General features: G+C 45.9%; 1 protein-coding gene across 1 annotated transcript; it reads right to left on the reverse strand.

Moving 5' to 3' along the window:
* Positions 1-8,491: 8,491 nt before the first annotated feature.
* Positions 8,492-20,225, reverse strand: Tmem98 (transmembrane protein 98). Its single transcript, XM_070026754.1, has 7 exons — positions 20,158-20,225; positions 17,877-18,087; positions 15,919-16,050; positions 15,053-15,086; positions 13,122-13,237; positions 10,736-10,795; positions 8,492-9,348 (listed from the first exon to the last, which is right to left on the reverse strand). The coding sequence occupies exons 2-7, from the start codon at positions 18,005-18,007 to the stop codon at positions 9,141-9,143; spliced, it is 681 nt and encodes a 226-aa protein (XP_069882855.1). The 5' UTR covers positions 18,008-18,087; positions 20,158-20,225; the 3' UTR covers positions 8,492-9,140.
* Between the last annotated feature and the right edge of the window lie 1,023 nt (positions 20,226-21,248).

The raw sequence follows: 21,248 nt of genomic DNA on the forward strand, positions 1-21,248 counted from the left end.
CTCTTTTGCCTAAGGCTCTACAACTTGGAGCCACAGCTCCTTTCCAGTTTTGAAATGGTTAATTGGAGATAAGTTCCATGGGGACTTTTCTGCCCAGGCTGACTTCGAACCATGATGCTCAGATCTCAGCCTCCTGAGTAGCTAGGATTACAGGTGTGAGCCACCAGCACCCAGTTTCCAAGATGCTCTTATCTCCAGTCAATCAACAAGAGGCTGGAACTGGAGACTTGGCTCAAATGGCAGGGTACCAGCCCTGAGTGAAAAAGCTAAGGGACAGTTTCCCTGAATTCAAGCCCTAGTACTGGTGCACACACGCACGCACTCACACACACGCACGCGCGCGCACACACATACACACACACACACACACACACACACACACACACACACACACACACACACACACACCCAGCAGGAGCCTGTACAGAGGGTTAAAGGATCCAATACTAGCCCTCAGGGGACCCATTGAAATGTCACCCCAGGCAGGCCTTACCTTAAGTAGAGCCAACACAGAAGGCTAGTTGAGCACTTGCTGGAAGAAAGAGAATGTTGGACCTCACTGTGCATGCATGGCACCTTCAAACTCACACAGACACAACTTTTTGAGCACTCATGTGTAAGGCTGTAGGCTAAGCACACTGCACACATTAGCTTCCTCAATTCATCCACACGCGTGTATGAACACGTGCATATACAAAGCACATTACTGACAAGAGCCTCAAGGCTCAAGAGTGGTTTTGTTAAACAATTTGCCTAAGGTCACAAAACTACTAAGTGGCAGAGCTAGAATTTGAGCATGTCTTTGATTCCCAAGTCTCATAATCATTTTTCTACCCAGGGGAAGGAAACAGAAGTAAATCTACCTTAGAAGAGACTTTTATTTCTCCTATCCAACTGGAAACCTGGTGGGCAGAGAAGGCTGTGAAGAAAAGCCTTTTGGGATGAGATGAGGCACTGATTCACCTGCTTTGGGTAACCATGGATGTCTTTTCTTTTACTTCCCAGCTGCATGAGGCCAGAGCTCTTCTGTTCTCCAGCCCCTTCTGCTTACTTCTGCCTTTGCTTTGGATTAAAAAGACATTTGTTTCCACATCTGTCCCATCCATTAGACTCACAAGTTGTTCTCATCCCTGGCTGCACAGAAGGATCTCTTTTAAAAAGATAACAATGGTTGGCCCCCACTTAAAAGCACTTAATATCAGAGTGCCTAGGGTTAGGGACTCTGTATTCGTATTTTTTTCCTAAAGCTTTTTGGGTGATTCAAATGCGCCACCTGGGTTGAGAGGTACTATGCAGACAGTCCAACGCTTCAAGGTCAAAGACCAGAGCATGAGTCTTTGAATCCCTGCAGCCCAGAATGGAGACGGTTTCAGAGTAGGGGCTTTATACATCTTTACAAGGAGGATAAATAGCAGAAGCTAAAGATCAAAAATGTAGAAAAGGTAATCAAGGAAGTATTATTCAGCAGGGGGAAGAAAAATGAGAGATTTGAGATTTGAGGCAGAAGTGAATGTTTAAGATGCCAGGGGCAGAGGAAGAATCTAGCTGAGGCTCTTGCATAGCAAATCTCCAGTTAAAAGTAATAGGAAGTTTTGAGACAGAATAAACAGCACCAACAGCAAAGAGGAATAGGGTGGGGTCAAAAAATGGGAATCTGCTTCCCGCTGGTGGCTCATGCCTGTAATTCTAGCTAGTCTTAGAGGTAGGAAAGACTGTGAGACTCTTATCTCCAATTAACTCCCAAAAAGCTGAAATGGAGGTGTGTTTCAAGTGGTAGAATGGCAGTCTTAGGGAATAAAGCTAGGGAACAATGTCCAGGCCCTGAGTTCAAGCCCCACAACCAGCACCAAAAAGGGGGAAGGGGAGCTTTGAAAGGAATAACGAGCTTGGGGACAGAACCCTTGTTATTAGTGAGAAGAGAATGAGAAGGACAGGTGCCAAGAAAAAAAGGAAAGAGAAAGAACAGAGTGGTGACTTTTCAGAATAATTGAAATATGAAAAAAAAAGAATACCGCTAAGATGATAAAATTAATGATTTAAAAATAAAATGAGAAAATAAGAAAAAGAAGCTTGTAATTAAGAGCAGAGCAAACCTGTATGCTAGCCAGCCATATGCATGTTTGCTCAGAGTGCTATTGTTTTCACTGTGAAAAGGATTATAGGTAAATAAAACTTGCAAATACATTTCATAATGAAAAATCCTATGATGAACAACTGGGATGATCATAGTGAAAATTCTCGGGGAAAAAAAAAATAGACAGTGCTCTAGGCATGAAAAGTGGAATCATTATCATTCTAAGGGGCCATCACCCGGTAGACGTTGCTGTGTGTGCTAAGAAAATCAGCTCACTGAGCACTGATCTGCAGTCAGCTACACAAAGGCAGCTCTCCAGAGGCAGGCTCCCCAGGGCTGGGGCCTGGAGGAAATGGAATCCTGACTGGTATACACAGTAGGCCTCTCTCGGGCCATCTTAAGATGGAAGGACACGCCTTCATTGCTGTCTCCTTCTAGTAGTCTCTTTGCAGGGCAAAAGAGCAAGCAACTCCCCCAAGCCTCTTTCATAAGGATACTAGGCTTATTCCTGAACGTGGAGTGTTCATGACCTCTCAAAGGACCACCCCTTAACACTGTTGTGATAGGGGTTCCATCTCAAGATAACACCCCAACATTCACACTTTAGCAACACAGAAACCTATTCTGTGTTGTTTTGTTGGTTGGTTTTACTTTTTCCTGCTACTACACCTAACCTGTAAATATTATTCTGAATCATCCACAACCATGGCGCCCAACTGCTTCAAATGTTTCAGCGATATTTATTTGATCTATGGATGAGAAAGGATTCTCTAAGCATAAAAGGCAATGGAAGAAATCACTAAGGGAAAGAAAATCAATACATTGGACTACACCAAATTAAAAACCTCCCGGATGTCAGAAACCATTCTACACAAAACCAAAAGGCAAGTGACAAGGCCGGGGAAAAATATGTGCAATAAATATGACAAAGAGTTGTTATCTTTAATATATAAAGAGCTCATATAAATCGATAAGAAAAATATTAATATCCCAGTAGAAAAATAGGCAAACAGCATGACTATGTACAAATAGTCTAAGAAACACATGAAAAATATTTATCTGCACCAGTAGTCAGGGAATGCAAATAAGCACAACACTAAGCTATCATTCACCTGTCACACTTGACTAACACTTAAAGCTGATAAGGACAGAGTGATCATTTGCTAATTTCTAAGGAAAAATTGGTGAGGGAAGCTATCTTTTTTTTCTTTCTTTCTTTTTTTTTTTTTTTTTTTTGAGATTGGGACTTACTATGCAGCTCAGACTAGCCTCAAACCTGCAATCCCTCCCAAGGGTTTGGATTATATGCATGGACTATATTACCTGGCAAAAAAAAAAAATACTTCTTTACTTTTCTTTCTTTCTTTTTTTGGTGCCACTACTGGGGCTTGAAATCAGGGCCTGGACACTGTCCCTTAGCTTTTCACTCAAGACTGGTGCTCTACTGCTTGAGTCACACCTCCACTTCTAGCATTTTATTGGTTAAATAGAGAGAAGAGTCTCATAGACTTTCCTAACAGGCTGACTTTGAATTGCAAAATCCTCAGCTCTCAGCTTCCTAAGTAGCTAGGATTATAGACATAAGCTACCTGCACCTGGCTTACTTTTTGACTTTAGTATCTTCCTACAACCTAGAGGAAAAGTTCAAAGACCTCACAAAGCCCACAAGACTCCAGCCTTCCTGTCCTAGCTCTTCTAGAGTACCCCACTTCTATGCAGGCTCATCTATGTGATCCTGTACCTAGTAGGGAATGTCTCATCTGCACAGATTGTCCTTCCTGGGGCCTGTCACCCTCTTCCTTCTCTGCTTCTTACTCCCTAGCCTTGTAACACTTCCTTCTCCACAATAGAGGGAAGACATTGCCATTTTCAGGAAACCTTCATGAGCTGGGTTTGGCATCCCTGCCCTGTACTCTCATTACACAGCCTTCCCTTACTTAGCACTTACAAGGCAATATTGAAAATGACTCTTTATGGCTTTCTATCCACCTTAGATTATATATGCCTCAAGAGAGGCATTATATTTTTATTCATTCCTGTATCCCTGGTCCAAATCCAGCATAGATGCTCAACAGATGACTCCTGAACTAATCAATCATATAATAAATTAATGATTCCGTTTTGCGCCATAAATTTTCTGCCACTATTCTGGTAAATGTGAGTTTTACATAAAACGGATAAAATTAACTCATCTGAGATGGAGAAAAAAATACCTCACCCATGCCCCAGCCCTCATTTTATGCCCATGTTCTATCATCCTGTGGGTTGTAACCCATTATAGGCCATGAAATTAATCCATAGGTCACAAGGATGGAATGACACTTGTATCTGTTCTTTCTTTGCTAGTTCCAATATTTTTGATTTCTCTACCCATTGCACCAAGGCAGGAAGGAAGATTACTTAAAAATATGAGCTGAGCTGAGCTGAAGGGAAGGGCACTAGTAGCTCACAACTATAATTCTAGCTACTCAGGAGGCTGAGATCTGTGGATCATGGTTTGAAGCCAGCCTAGGCAAGAGAGTCCATGAGACTCTTATCTCCAGTTAACTACCAGAAAACCAATAGTAGAGCTATGGCCCAAAGTGGTAGATCACTAGCATTGAGCAAAAAAGCTCAAGGACAGAGCCCAGGCCCCTGACTTCAAGCACACATATATATGCATACTGAGGAGATAGAGTTTCTGCTCTGATTTTCATTCATTGTGAGAGTCCAAGAAACCTACCAGATCCTCTAGGCTCTGGTCTCCTTAACTAGTTTCTTGAAATTGGGTGTTATAAAAATATAGATGAGGTAGGTCATGGAATATTTCAATGGTACAGCATTTGCCTAGCAAGTATAGGTCACTAGGGTCAATCCTCAGCATCCCAAAAAATAATAACAATAGATCAGGCATTAGTGGCTCATACCTAGTGGCTGAGACCTGGAATACTGAAGTTCAAAGTGGACCCAGGCCAAAGAGACTCCATCTCTAATTAACTTGCAAAATGGAGGTGTGGTTCAGGTGGTAAAGCACTAGCTGTCAACTAGTAAGCCAAGTGAGCACAAGGTCCCTGAATTCAAGACTCCATAATGGTGAGCATATGCATGCGCGCACACACACATACACATATCACATATAATAATAGCAGCAATAATATTACAAATAGGCTAAACTTGAAGGCCTAGTTTTGCTCCAGATTCCCAGCACTCTCCATTGCATCTATGGTGTGGAGATGCTGTAAGCACCCAGCAGAAGCAGGCAGCGCCCTCCATTACTCCCATATACCTCACTAGGCACCCCTTCCCTCTTCCTCTGTTTCTAATAAGCTTCCCACCTTGCCTTTGTACTGCAATTCAGTTCTGCCTTTCTCAGCCTTTGGGGAAACATGTACTCAGTGAAGTATGAGTCCTGGAGCACAAGGTCATCGGTTCTGAAGGAAATAACTATATTTCTAAATTGCAAATATGACCAAGTCCTTCCCTTGCCTAAAATCTTTGTTCAATCCCCATTATACTCAAGATAAAGATCTGGCTTCCTCATATGGCCAATAAGATCCTTCCTGACATCCGACCAGCCTGACCAGCCTTGCTTTTATGTCCCAGCTTCTTTCCCAAGCCAGTCAAGCCTCTTGATCCTGGGCCCTCCCCACATCACCTTACCTGCCCAGGACATTTCTACAGCCTAGCTCTCATCATCAGGTCTCCACCCAAGGTTCTGGGCAGCACCTTAACCTCTCCTTGCTCAGTTCTCCCCATCCCCCAGCTACTCTCAGAGAGGCTACTTCATTGTAGTGCTGGCTGCAGCCTGGGCATAACTTGTGAGTCAATTCTCTTTCTTGCACCTTAAGGGCAGATGTTGTACCTTTTGTTCCATATCCTTAGCCTCTGGCCCAGCACCTCCCCTAGAGGAAGCTCTTAGTGCAAATTAGTGAGAGAGGAAGCAAGGAAGCAATGGACAGAAATTCTTTATCTGACACCTTCCCTAAATTTCTAAGGCCATTAAACAATTGAAAGCCTTTGAACTGCAGGTCAATTTTTAAAGATCAGCCTCCTGTGGGCACAGTCTTAGAAGGAAGCCTTGAAATGAGGAAGGCAGGGTGAACGCGAGTAATCTGGATGCCAGGACCACCCCTTCCACTGGAAATTTCACCAACAAGAGGAAGTGTCCTGAAATGATCATTTTCCACACGAGTGTGAATTTATACAAACAAATCTTGGAATACTACGAGGCCAATGTTTGAATGTCTTTTTAGGTGAACATACTTGGGGGGCCAGGACAAGGCTGGGCTGCTTGTCTTCCAGCAGTGACTTCAGATTTTTGGCCATTGAGTTACAGGATCCCATGCACAGAAGCCCCTGACGGAACAAAACTATAGTGACAGAGGTAAAACCATTTGAACCAATCACTGAAACTAGCTCCATCCAGGCATGGAGGATTGAGGTGACTCAGAATCAGGTTCACAACTAGACATTTCACACACACACACACACACACATTTTCATTTGATTGGCATACTAACCCACTGACAAAGTAGTCTGGAATTTACAGATGAGAACGCGAAGGACAAGAGAGGTTAAATAACTTGTTGAAGTTCACAGGGTAAACAACCAAGCCCTAATTTGGTCTGAGGTTCATATCTCTTGCTTTCTTCGCACAGAATTCCTATCCCTAAGTAGTTTCTTCTATGCTAGAATTTGAGCCTAAAAATTGTTCAGCAAGACAGAGGGTGTGGGGCCATGGAAAGATATACCATCATGTAGAGTCTAATAACCTGGGGGACTTGGAATTTATCTGTCCCCTAGCAAGCCGGTTCTGGGATCCCCTGCCTTCACCATCCTGTCCCTCTCGAGAGAAGTAGTAACTTTGATCAAATCCCCAAGGGCTTAGAGGATTGCCTCCTGCCCCAAAGATGAATACTTCCACCTCAAACATCAGCCTCCCTCCAACACCCGCTATATCCAGATGTCTTTTAGCCCCAGAGACAAAAAGGAAAATTAAACAGCAGCAGAATTGAGAAACTCCATAGATTATCAGGCCCTTCCTGGATCTTTAGCAACCCTTCATTCCAGCACAAAGGCCCCACGGAGCCCAGGGGCTAGGTAAGCCTGCCAGAGCTCACAGGAGGTAAGCAATGCCTGATACTGCTTCAAGGGATGCTGGGATAGGGAGGCCTCTGCATCTTTGTCCCCCACTCTGGGCAGATGGTAACTAAGAGGCCAGTTCAGAGCTGCTTCGCTAGCATAGGGCTTAGGTCAAGGATAAAGTGCAGGGGACACAATGGGTAGCCACTGCAACTTCAGCATGAATTAATTTACAGATCAGTGATGAAAGCAGTTTTAAAAGGACAAGATGATAATGATGATGATGATGATGATGATGATGATGATGATGATGATGATGATCAGACAAAAAGAAAACTTCGACAGCCTCAAACAGAAAAGTAAAAAAAGGCTTTGATGACATTTCCTAGCCACAGCTTGCCAAACAGCTCAGAAGTTAACTATGTAATATGTAGTTAACAGAATAGACAATCCAACAAGGTTTCCCTGGGAATCCATCCAGGATGGAGATCCCACCAGGATAAAGATCCAGTTTCCTCTTCCTAACTCCCTTTCCCCAGATGGGGGTTGGCAAACTGTGCTGGTTTAAAGTAGCAGGAGGAAATGTGCTAGGGAAGTACTTGCTACTCTACTTGTTTTCTGACTCTGTTTTTGTTTTGTTTTTTTTATTCCTGGGCTAACAAATATACAAACAAGGCCCTGATCTTGGATTTAGGACCATAGGTTCCTAATTCCCTAGTTATGCTGAGGGATTAGCTGGTTTGAGTGAATATAAAAAATGGAACAGCTCCATCCACACCTGATTTTATAGGGCATGAACTAGGCAGCCCCCCAGCCAGGCCTCTCTTTCAAGAGCTAGGGTGGTACTGTGAACCTGGAGAAAAACAAAGCACATCAGGCTTTCCTAATGCTTATAACAGAAACCATGCAATCTCTATCAAAGATGGGTTATACAAATCTGATAACCAGATCCCACCAAAAGATCAGTAGTGTCATTCGTCAGCTGTGCATGAAAATACATGCTGTAATCCTAGCACTTGGGAGGGTAAAGCAGGAAGATCTCAGGTTCAAGACCAACCAATGTACAGGATGGAGCCCATCTCAAAACAGCAGGAGGAAAGTGCCCCTCATCTTTCACTATTTGCAAGACAGACACCAGGAGAAAGGGGCATATACCCCTCATGGGGCCAATGCTCTTGGGGAACTGCTTTGTGGCACTTTCTTCATTGGTGCCTTAACTCTTAAATACCTCAAATACTTGATTCAGAGACCTACACATGAGGCGTCCTCAGGATTCTCAGGCGACTCTCATCCTTAGCTTCCAAACATATCTAACCCCACACCACACCCTAAGAATCTGACTCAGTAACCACGCACTTAAAGAAAACAGAAGTATAAATTTACTATTCACTTAGTGGTAGCAAGGTAACATTGTAGGCATAATGATTAAAAAAGGGAGGGGGGGTGACAATCAACTTTATAATGCTGAGCTTCAAATCCAGACCTATAAAGGGAAGGAGGACTCAAGATGCCTTATGGACCAGGAGGGTAAACTAACATAAATAAAACAAACCAGGCCAGTGGGAGAAGAGTCTAACAGAAGCGACCTCTCCTTCTTAAATTTTGATTGTCTCTGAAAATGCTGGTGCAAACTGTCACAGCTCTGATTGTTCAAAAGAAGCCACAAATCTTGATTTTCATGTGAAACCTCTGATTCTTAAGAGGGCAGCTGAATTTTCTTGAAAACATTAGGTGAGTTAAATCAAGCCGACAGCCGGCCAGTTTTTCACGCTGCCATACAGGTAGTGAGCACCATCTCCTTAACCATGGTATTAGGCTGCCACACTCCAGCCGTCATCTGCCACTGCAACAGAAGCACACGTAGCCAGAGCTCCCTGCTTCCCTCTGCACACATGGCTGGACTCCTGAGCCCCAGAAAACAACTAACTCTACAGGAAGAAGGCACAGCTGAGCCACCCAGCAGAGAAGCAGGGAGGCCCTCATGGCCCCCTGCTGGCCTACAGGACTAAATGGCTGACTGCTCCTGCAGGAAACCTTCAGGGCTAGGGAGGCTTTTATCTGGCTCCGAAGCCAGGGCTGCCTCTCGAAGGACTTCTAGGTGCTCCTCGGCAGCAGACAGCGACTGATCAATCCAATCAAGACCCCCAGTCAGATGGCAGGCATTCCTGGTCACCAGCACCAGATGACTGACAGACAAGAGCAGGGCAGTGGTCCTAAAAGAGGGGAGAAAAAAAAAACAAACATGAAAAAAAAAAAAACATGAGATTTGGCTCCCTGGAAAATGAGGGGCTTTGCACAAAAATTAGAGTGGACCCACTCTAGCCTAGCATTCTCCAAACTGGAGACCATCTCCTGAGAGGTTGGTGGACACAAGGTATAATGGATCTATACTCAAATAGCTTTGGGGATGGCTACCTTAAACAAGGTTAATGATGAAGACTGTCTTGAAGACTTTGAGGTTCCTGACAGAGCTCCCAAGAGGAAAACTAGAAGATGCAGCATTTCACAAACGTAAGACTGCAGAAGCCACTTCCTGAAGCACATCCATTAACAGCTCTCAGTAGGGTACTTTGTGAAACAGCTCCAATGTGGCCAACTCTACAAGCAACTGTATCTCCAGCTACTTATTGCCCCTTAAAGACAGGATATACGTCCTCAACTTGAGTATTCTTTATTGATCACAAATCAGTAAGTCCAGTACTGGCTTATTAACTCTTTAAATAAAAATATAATTGAAAATCAAATTGAGGAGGAGATTTTTCTGCACTTAAAGATTCATATATATATATATAAAATACCTTTCATATAGTGAGTACACCTGATGCAACTGGGGATATTACAGATAATTAACCCATAGCCAAAGCTGGGTAACAGTAGGAATGGGGCAGAGAAACCAAAACTACTGTCTATCCAGCAACCATTACACAGCATGTGCACAAGATAGTCATGAATCAGAAGAAGAAAGAACATGATTTTTTTTTTTTTTTTTTTGGTCCGGTCGTGGGGCCTGAACTCTGGGCCTGGGCGCTGTCCCTTAGCTCTTCAGCTCAAGGCTAGCGCTGTACCACTTGATCCACAGTGCCACTTCCGGCTTTTTTCCTTTTTTGCTTATGTGGTGCTGGGGAGAATCAAACCCAGGGCCTCAGGCATGCAAGGCAAGCGCTCTACCACTGAGCCACCTTCCCAGCCCAGAACATGATTTTTAATAGGCAGAATTAGAAGGTCAGGAACAGAGGTGTCTAGGGGTACTTGGTAGATGAGCATTGCTGTGGCTGACATGTCACCTCCATTCTCTTTGCTCACCACAGCCCTACACACTAGATGTGGGATCCAAAGATCTCAGAGGTGGTAGAAAAAGTAAAGAAGGGAGAGGGCATGAAAATTACTAGATCTAAAACTGGTCCTCTCATTGCAAGGTTTCAGGCATGGCTCACTGGTAGGTTGACCTTTCACATGGAAGTGAATGTACCCAAAGCCAGGGCAGCCTTGGGATGCCAGCAAAGCAGTCCTCTCTAAAGAACCCAAGTAGCCAATCTCGCAGCTGTACAAGGACAGTAAGCTGGCAGAGTGTAAAGAAGGTTGGGCACTCCATTTTCTCACCTTGCATCCAGAAGCTTGGGGTCCAGTGGGGGGTACATCGACTTCACGACATCGTCCACTCTGAGTGGAGGCAAAAGAGACTATTTTCAATACTGCACTTTTCCTCATCTGCTTCTCTACCTTCCTCTTTGTCTGTGGCTAGTCCAGACTCCATCTTTCAGGGCTCATTCTCACACTGCTTCTGCATCCTCTGGGCAGAAGCTGGGCAGAAATATTTTGTTTTACAGAATATTTTGTGTTGGTTTTTATGGCTTTTGTTTTGGTTTGGTTCCAATGGTTTAAATGCCCAAGATCACACATAAGGGAATGATGCCTCAGATTACTGGTCAACTGAAAAGACAAATGTCAGACAATGCATAAAACTTGGAAATAAGTGAACAAAAGCTATGAAATATGGAGGTCTAGGGAAGGAGTGGGACTGCAGGAATACTCATATTTAATAGTGGTCACCTCCTAAAATTGAGGAGCACTTCATTTTCTAGATAATCTAGTATTTTAACTTTTACAAGCCTTTACCACTTTTGTATTCAGGGGACATGCAAATACAGTTACATAGAACAGTAAAAAAAAAAAAAGTTACCAGCTCAATTTGAGTTCAAACAGCAATTCTGCATTCCTTCCCCACATACTACAGACCATGGTTAATTACTTAAAGGCAATTTCAGAAAAGAACAACAACCCATTTGGATTCGTGGGGGTCCAGGACGGGCTCAAAATCTTTGTTGATAGTTCTGTTTCTAAAAGCATTTGAAGAAAATTCCTTCATTCTCACTCGGGACAGTGGAGATAGAAAGAAAGTACAGAGGCACAGTGGCCCTCAGCACCTGGTAGCCCTTTTCTCCAGTGCCCAGAGCACTGCTCTTCTTTAAACACCATCAACACAATGTATAGAGTGAACGAAGCAGGAGGTACAACAGGACAAGCACTGGGCATGAGAAAGTGTGAGGGAAAAGGACAAAGCAAGATCCCTCACCAAATTACAGCAAGAAACACTAGAGACATGATTCAGAGATGCTCTGCAGGACAGGTCAGTGAGCACCAAGGTAGGACACCCTCGTGGCAGTGCTATACCCTCCCCTTGGCATACTGTAAACCCTACCTCCTTAAGAAACCTCAGTTAGCTTCTTCTCCTGGCCCCTCCTGAAATACTGCCTCATCACCTTTGCTCCAGGGGCTGTCTAGCCCAAGTGACTCCTGGAAGTGACACAAAGTATGGAAAAGGGTCCAGGAGATATGAGCAATGTGGAATAGGTGACTTGTAAGCAGTACTATCTGTTGCTTGTCTGCCCAGAGCCTGGTTAGGGGGGGAGGGGAGAGTGGTTCTGAAGGTAAGAGGCCAACCAGGGCTGATAAAGACCATGTAGCCACACCCACTTGGGGCAAAGCCAAAGAAAGCCAAGAGCTGTTCTGGGCTGAGGCCTTCCTGGAGTATTTTCCTCCCCCTTTCTCCACTCACTTGGCAGAGTTCAAGTATACCAAGTCACTGCCCTCAGAAGACCTCCTCACAGGTTGCCCACCCACAGGAAGCTCCTTGTTTTCATTTGGTTAATCTTGAGGCCAGGAAAGGGCAGGTTCCACGTCATTCTCCACAGGGCCCTGGAACTCACAATGAGCCATTCCAGCCAGAGGAGCCAGGTGACTGACTGATAAAGAAACCTTCTGGACTTGGCTCCTTTCTGGGCTGGGGTGTATCTACATACCAGCCACCAGATGGAAGCACAAACTTGATACAGTACTTTGCTCTAAGAAAAGGGCTTTATCTTTCTTGGCAAAATCCAGCCTGTGAGGGCGTGTAGTTGTTGACTACAATCCTGCCGCATGCCTCCCCCATAGGATTTTGCAGACAGATGCAAGTTGTGAGATCTGAATGCTATATGGCTTCACCTCCCACCTAGGCCTGGCAGCTGCCCACTGGACAAAAGACAGTGAGGACCACTGTGGCAAGGAAAGGCAGGTATCCTCCCAAGTGGCAAAGTGGTCCCAAGTCCAGATATTGGCTGTCCTGGAGGTGAATGGAGATGGCTGGGGGGCAGAGGTTGGGGGAGGCTCTCCATGGGAAATGTGCCTGCTGGCTACAGCATCTGGGTGGATGGACAGGGAAAAGAGGCAGCCCAGCTGGCACATGGCAGAATGGGAGCAGCTAACCAGGAGCTGCACAAAAACAGAACTGCTGGAAACCTATCAGACTGGCACTTGCTGGAGGTGGGGATGGTGGGAGAACCCCCTGAACTTTGGAATCTACATTCTCGTAGCTGCTCTGGGAAAATCGGAGACACAGATAATAGAGGTTGTCCACTTCCAGTTTCTCAGTAGAGCCTGGCCCTGCTGGCCACCTCAGCCTCCTCCCTCATAGAGTGTAAGCACCTCAAGATGGTTGACCACTCACCTGGGGCTGATCCGCTTTGCCACCACAATGATGTCGCTGACACTTGCTGAGGTCTTCATCTTAGCCCCTGAGCCCATTGTCATGGCAACGAGTTTTTCTGTCAGAGTGTGACAAATCTACCACAGCACAAGGGAGAGAGGTGATGAGGGTTGACCTGACTACAGAGACAAATAGAGTCCCACTCCAGATGCCTCCCAAGAGCTGGCCCCTGCCCGACACAGAGATGAAAGGAAGTAGGGTGGGAAGAGGCAAAAACCAAGAGCATGGAGGGCTGGGGAGAAAAGACACAGGACCTCAGATGGAGGGTAGAGGTTTAGTCCACAGGAGCCTAAGCTGAATAATCCGTCTAAGAAAAGTCATGTGCTCTAATTCTATCAACTAACTTGGGGGAAAAACCTTTCTAGTCCTCTACCTCGTGGTCAATTCTTCCTAAAGGCTGGGAAGTGGAGCGCGTACCCACAGACTGGACAAAAGGCACTTGTTCCCTTTCAGCACATTCTCCAAAAATGGCTTGTATTTCCACAACTTTTGAGGGTGATGTATTATTAGTATGTTTATCAAGTTGATGGTGGAAGGACATGGAGATGGACAAGCCCATGACATCACCCACTCTTTTCATCACCCACCCACAATGCTGTCTACCGCCCCCACCCCCAGAGCTTGTTTTCCCCCTCTTTTGCCTCCCCCATTTAGAACAGAATATTCCTCAATCCCCGCAAAGATGTTCCACTGCCTGCTTGTCCTGACACTAGAAAATAGCAGAAAGCTAAAGAGCCTGCCAGGTAGGAAGCCCAGCACAGGGATTCAAGGGACAGGTGACTGAGCAAGAGCCTTGAGATGCCAAGAGAAAGGACCTAAACTTTGATCTCAAGTTGCCAGAAAGGACCACTGATTCTCATCCAATAAGACCCCCTCCAGCTGATTCATCTCCCACCACAAGTGCCAGTTATCTTCCCTCTCTCACAGGTGAAGCCAGAGAACCAAGCTGAGGCCTAGGACACATTCTAGTTGGGAGAAGAGAAATATAATACGGCTTAATTGCTGCAGTTAGTATGCCTAGCATACTGTATCTATCACCATATCACTATCTAACAGCTGTATTCATATATCTAAGGAGCTTCCTGGAATTAAATAATAAGCCTGTACTCGGCAATTTCCTCCTAGACTTTCTTTTGCCCCATGAGAGACAGCGGAAGAGAAGGCAGGATAAAGGACTTTTTAGTATCTTTTAGTGAATGATCCTGGAGAAAAGACAAGTTGTCTCTTTTGAAATCTTGAATAATTACTAAACAAAGAGACAAAAAGAAGTGGAAACACTTCTATTTGCATTTTGCCAAATATTTGAGTAGTATTATTCTAGTGGGGAGGATAACATCAGGCAAGAACTGGAAAATAAATGAATGGAAACACAAAGACAAAAGTCAGCCTCCCAACTTAAAAAATCTGGTTGTCCTATTTGGCTGACTACTGTCACAGCCAATGGCAACTAGGGAAAACTTTCTAATAATTGAAGTTCCAAATACTAAACTCAACTCACTGCTCAGGGCTGAGTTCTATGTTACTGAAAAAAATAAATAAATAAAAACAAAAACAAAAAATGACTAAGGCAAGAAACTCTGTCTGCCCTTGACAGGGTTTTAGCTACCTAGCTTCAGGCACACAGCTTTATCCTCAGTGGGTGAAAACTGTGGCTGGTGGTCCCTACCCTATCCTTCCTGCAGGTTACTGTGTTAAGAGTTTAGGACTGAGAATCCTAAAGTAAAGCAAACCAACCAAGCAAGAATAGATGCAATGGATAGACATTCCAAATGTCAGGCTTAAAGCACGGCCTCTTGGTGAGGGTGCATGCACTTTCTGAGGTCCCTTTCAATTCCATCCACATCTAGGATGCATTGATGGCCTTTGATCTCTCAGGGAAATCCCACCATTACCTTCAAGATAGCGATGCAGTGCGACATGAGACCCCTGGGAAAGCAAGAAGAGGACATCAGTGCTACTCTAGTTGAACCCACTTCCCCTCAGCTCCCACTCCTGCCCCTCCTCTAGTACAACACCTGAGGGCAGAGATGCCTAAGGGTTCAAACACACAAACCCATGAGCCTTGTCTTCCTCCTGGCCCCAGCCCAGCCCTTCAGTTAACGCTGTCAAGTCATGTGCTTTATAACTTATCTCTCTGATAGACTGTTCCCTCTGCCCAATGTTTTCTTCCCCTTAGGTTCATCCTGATGAATTCCTTCAAACTCAGATCAAAAGTTAATCCTTGGTGACAGCCTTCAGGAAGACCATCTCAGCCTCCCTACCCCAGGCAAACTTCAAACCGCCTCCTCATGTGCCACTGCCCTGTGCAGAGATCACCTATAGCTTCTATGACATTGTATAAGGTACAATTCTATCTTCCCATCATTTCAGTATCTGCCCAGTCTAGCCTAGTGAGTGCCCTGCCTGCAATGCTCCATAAATGTGTGCCCAAGGGAGAGAATTGGGAGACACATCTCACATCACAGCAGCTCCTGTTGGACAGACAGCTCTCGGAGGGATACTGAAAACAGGAGCTTCACTCCTGGAGCCTGACTGTCAAATTTGTGGGCACCCCAAGAATAAGCTCTGGAAGAGGGGTAATAAGGAAAAATGCCATCAGGTCCTATTCTGATTTCTACAAACACTGAGGGCAGAGGAGATAAACCAGTACCAGCGTGTCACTGGGCATCTAGAGGAGTGCTCTGGCAAAAAAAAGCCAGAAGCCCCTTTGCCATACCCAGGAGGCTATAGATAAAGCAGAAAGTCCCCTGGGCCTTACGATGCATCCTCGATCCAGTCTTCATTCTCCAAAATGGCCTCGATGTGAGGATTGGTGATAACAACATCATCCAGTTCTAACTCAGAGGGCTCAGACTGGGTCTCCATGGCACCGATGAGGTCCACAATGGGCCTGGAAGGAAAGGATCCTGTTATGGTTTTATGATGGGTGACTGCAGCTGGCCCTCTCCTGGTTGCAGCCTACTGCTACAATTTGAATGTTTGGTACCCAAGATAATACTATTGAGAAGTGGTGGACCATTAATAAGGAGGACCTATGCCAGGTGCTGGTGGCTCACACCTGTAATCCTAGCTACTCAGGGAGATCTGAGGAATGTGGTTCAAAGCCAAACTAGGCAGAAAAGCCCATGAGACTCTTATCTCCAATTAATCGCCTGAAAACCAGAAGTGGCACTGTGGCTCAAAGTAGTTGGACACTAGCCTTGAGCAAAAAGAGGTCAGGGATAGCATCTAGACCCTGAATTCAAGCCCCATGACTGACAAAAATACAGAAAAGAAAAAAAAAAAGATTATCTAGTGGAGGGTCCTCATGTCATTGGGGAAGAGCCTTCATAGGGAATTATGGGATGCTGGTCCTTCATTTTTCTCTTCCGCTTCCCATTCATGAAGCAACTAGTTTGCTACTCCATACACTGCCCACAACAGCCATGTAGAATCTCTACTGGTTGTCTAAAATGAGGTCCACCTCATTAAATACTAGAAACTCTAGACAACGAGCCTGTTCTCCTTATAGGTTAATTTTCTCAGGTACTGTGTACAGTGATGGAAGGCAGATGGCCATACCTACATGCCTCAAAAGGATGAAAGGAGTGGATAAGTTAGGGCAGTGATCACCTGTGCCAGGTTCAAATCTAACCCAGGTGGGTCAGCAGTTGAGGGCAGAGCACACAGCTTTATGGTGTGTCAAGAAGGCAGACCAAAGGCACCAAAACCCAAGTAAAGTAGAATGAGATGTGCTACTAGACAAAGAGTAGAGCTATAATTTTCCAGTTACACAGACTCAGGCAAGACAAAACAATCTCCTTTGATCACTTATTTTCCCTTCAAGCCTCCACTGTATGAAGAGATTGAAGTTCCTATTGCCCACACCACCTATCAGCATCCCTTACCTGGTCACAGACTCACCTCCCACTCCCTGATCTCTATCCTAGAGAATAAGGTGAGCAAAAACGACCTTCTTTACAGCAGAGTTCTTTAAAACTCAAAATATGCTAGGCTTGGTGGCACACATCTGTAATCCCAGTACTTTGGAGACTGGGTCAAGAGCATTGAGGTTCAAGGCCAGCCTGGACTACATGAGGAGTTCTGGACCAACTGGATTACATATCTAACTCAGAGAGACAAGGGGGTTAGGGAGAGAAGCACTCTCACACTCTATGTAATAGTAATGCAAGCTGGATCGTGTATCTGGGCACTTACTAATTATTAACCACTAGAGAAATGTTGACAGAATTGAGATAGAGAGGTAAAAGAAACTACCAAGTAGTTGTCACAGTCCCTTAAGGATCTGTCCATCTAAAACTCCTAAACTAAAAACAGGATTTTGCTTACAAAATCTATTTCATGTAAAGACATATCATGAAGAAATCTTCTATAAGAGACAATCCTGGCTGGCATCTCCTGATGCACAGCGACTGATGCTTAGATGTGTGATTGCGTGTGTATATGTGACTTCACTTCCCAGGACTTCGGTTAGAAAGGGATTTGGCTTGTTCCCCTGCTAAGTGAGGTGGCCAGCTGTGCATAGATAGTCATACCTTCATGACAGATGAATATGTTTGGTAACTTTTTCAATGGCCCAGAAAACAGGGACTATCGGTGCACCCACTGTTGGGGGAGCTTAAGGAACATGTTTAAGCTCTGAGGTCTTGTTTCTATTCCTCTCGTTTCCTCTGGTCAGTGCCTATCTCTCCACTTCATCATCTACAGCCCACTTACTTGGAATCATAGCGCTGCAGCAGATCTCGGGGTTGACAATAGCGCTGCCTGCAAACCACCACCAAGGCTGCAAACGAGGCCAGGAAGACGGTGGCCAGCACACCTATGGCGACAATCACCACAGTCTCCATGCTTCCAGTGGCTCCTGACTCAGCCCCACTCACATCCTCCACGCAGGCCAGAGCTTGAGAGAACACAGGTCAGGGCAGACCTAGTAAAGATGCCATATCAAGGGATGGAGAAAGTTAGGTCTCACCTGCCAGAAATAGGAAATGGGGTGAGAAATGGGTTCTAGGTTCCTCCTAAGGTACCTACAGAGTGACCTGTCAAGGGCCTAAAGAGAACCTAGGTGCATTTTATGCCATAACCTTGTTTGCCTTTTCCTTTATTGAAAGAGTTTGCTTCCCAGTTGGACCAGGTTAGTTTCTAAACCTGGGACAAAAGAAAACTTTTTACTAGCATTGTTTTCACATCTACAAAAAAAAAAAAAGTGCATAAAAGAACACTCACTGAAGGTGCAGGCAGATTGTATTAACCAGGATCTCCTGTGTGCCAGACACTCTGTGTGTTAACTCTTGCAGCACCAACCTTCTGAAAAAGGTGTTCGTTTCCCTATTTCACAAGGAGGACACTGAGGTTCGGGAAGGTTAAGGAAATTGTTCACGTTTACATGGTCAAGAAGCAGGAGGGGACTACTTCACACTAAGTTGGCCATTCATCTTCCTATTCCTCTATAAGAGGTTCTGATCATTATTTTCAGAGTTGGAAAGCTAACCAATTCTGTTATTCATTGTCTATCACCATTTTCACTTTGAAGACATTTTCCCCTCTGTAGTGAAGTAAGGCCTGATGACACAATTACACACTCTAAGAATTATGTCATTAGGCCATTTTGTCACTGTCAAACACCATGAGTGAACTTACACAAACTAAGACAGCTATGATGTCACCAGAAGATGTAATCTTAGGGGACCATCCTTGCATAGGTCATCCGTCATTTCCTGAAGTGCTTTCATGCAGGACATGACCGTGTTTTAAACTCAAGAGGCCAGAAGAACAAGGACATCTTGGAGGAGCACCCATTCATGAGGTTATATATTTGCAAACTTCCTACCTGCAACCCTTTCAGAACATTTTTCTACCCTTTCTGGTCTTTTTCCAATGGGAAAAAAATGGATGCTCTGACTTAAATCTCTATGACTCCAGGGTGGTGCCTCTCCTTTTTTTGCACTTAAGTCTACATTTTCTGTCTTAGAGGATCCAAATGTTCTTGATATTCAATAAATATATATGGATCATCTATAATATTGGACTCAATTCTGCAGATTGGAGATTAGATAGATAGATAGATAGATAGATAGATAGATAGATAGATAGATAGATAGATAGAACTGAAAAACTGCATCTGCATACTTTCGGGGGGGGGGGTGATGCTTCAGCTGGGTTTTGAAGAATGACTGAGAAATTGGCAGGTAGAGAAGGTATGGACTTGATGGGGCTTAACTTGCCAGGAAAGCCGCCTTGGAGGTCTCCAGGGCTGCTCCCTCAGAGATCTCTGGTTCCTTTCTGTAGCTCTAACGGTTTGAGGGATGGGAGTGAGAAAGGGGGAGGGGAAAGTCTGCCTCAGTTTCTCCAGGGGTGTGGTTCTTCTTCCTATCCCTCCTACTCTACTCAAATGCTCTTTCCTCCTCCCTTCACCTCTCCATCTCCATCTCCATCTCCAGTCTTCCCTCCTCAGTGTTTCTTTCCCTCTCCCCCCACCCCCAGGTCTCCAAGAACACCCCCACAGGCTTGCTTTCCTTTCTTCCCTTGTGTTCTACGTGTCTGTAAGCTTTCTCGAACTTTCCCTCGTCCCTCCTGGTTGGTCTGTCTGCGTGGACGTTTCTTTGTGCGCTTCTCTTTCTCTTTGTGTTTCGTGGTGCGTTTTCCTGTTCCCGTTCTCTCCCTTCCCCTCCAAGTAAACCCACGAGGGTGGAAAGCTGCAAGGAGAGGGGGGGAGCCTTCCCCCCTCCCCCGATCCCCACCCAGACCCTCACCCCGGGCCCCGGGAAGACAGAGAGAGGGGCCGGCCCGGGAAGGAGCGCGCGCGCGCCCCAACTTTCGTTCCCAACTTGTAGCTTGCCAAGACCCACGGGGCGAAACAAAGCATTGGGGAGCCGATCCCCGCGGCCGCACCCCGAACCCCAATCCGCGTCTCCCCACCATCCCCCAGCACCAGGCTCGGGGCGACCCCAAGCACCCCCCCTTCCCCGGCCCAGCCAGCCTCGCCGGCCTCACCCACCTCCGGTGCGGCTCCCCGCGGCCCCGCCGAAGGCGAAGTCCAGCCCGGGGCATGTCGGGAAGAACGGGGCGGTCGGAGGACCCAGCTCCAGCCCTCCCAGCGCGGCCCGCCCCCCGCATCCAAATCCCCCGCTGCCAGGCGCCGCCGTCCCCGCCAGCCCACCCTCCCTCCCCCGCGGCCGGCCGGGGAGCTGAGGCCCCGTCACCAGCCACCCGAGAGCCATCCTCATGTCCCACGTGAGGGCCAGGCCAAGGGGGTGGGCAGGTAGAGGGAGGGTCCCTGACACCCCCTCCCCTCCCCTTCTGCCTCTGCAGGCTATGGGGGAGGGGGGCACCCACAATTCCCACAGATCCTGGTCTGCTCTCTGCTGCAGACAAGAGATGCTTGCTAAAGCATGGTCAACTTGCTTCACTTCTAAGCCTTGGTTCTTTCTTCTGTGAAATGGGGGCTACTGCTTGGAAGCATCCTCTGAGTTGAATGACAAGGTTTCTTGTCTTGGCTGAGGATTTGCCAGCCAGGAAAATCCACTTAGGGTGTCAGTCCTCCACCCATCCACCTCCAGGCCCACACTACTCCATTTCAGTGCAGGGGGAGACTCGGGTCGTTCGTAAGGACATAGCCCCCATGCTGCAACCATTGCCTGTCCAAAGATGTTCATACCAGGTGGTACAGGCTGCCTTTTAAAGCAGGACTATGTGGGGTCCCAGCCTGAGTCCAAGAAGCAAGGCCTAGAAGAGGGCATCGGCTCACTCCAGGGGAGCGGGGAGGGGGCTTTTCTGAGGGAGTGGATGAAATATGGGCAGGGGTCCAGACCCCAGGCCTAGAGTACCAAAACAAGTACCACCCCAGCGAACAATCAAGTGATGCAAACTAGGAGCCCCCAGGCATCACCCAGCCTACCCAGGTGTTTCTGTTTGTTTATTTTGTTCATTTGCTTTGGCTCATGATTTTTAAAATTGAATTGCTATCAGCTTTTTAAATCAAGAGTTTCAAGGTATGGACCATAGTTCTATAATAGAATACTTGTAGAACATGCACGATGCCCTGGGTTGCATACCTAACACAGGAAGAACAAAAAGGACCTTTCCTTA

The sequence above is a fragment of the Dipodomys merriami genome, unplaced genomic scaffold, assembly GCF_024711535.1.
Source record: "Dipodomys merriami isolate MVZ:Mamm:240054 unplaced genomic scaffold, mDipMer1.0.p SCAF_19, whole genome shotgun sequence".
NCBI classification, from domain to species: domain Eukaryota; kingdom Metazoa; phylum Chordata; class Mammalia; order Rodentia; family Heteromyidae; genus Dipodomys; species Dipodomys merriami.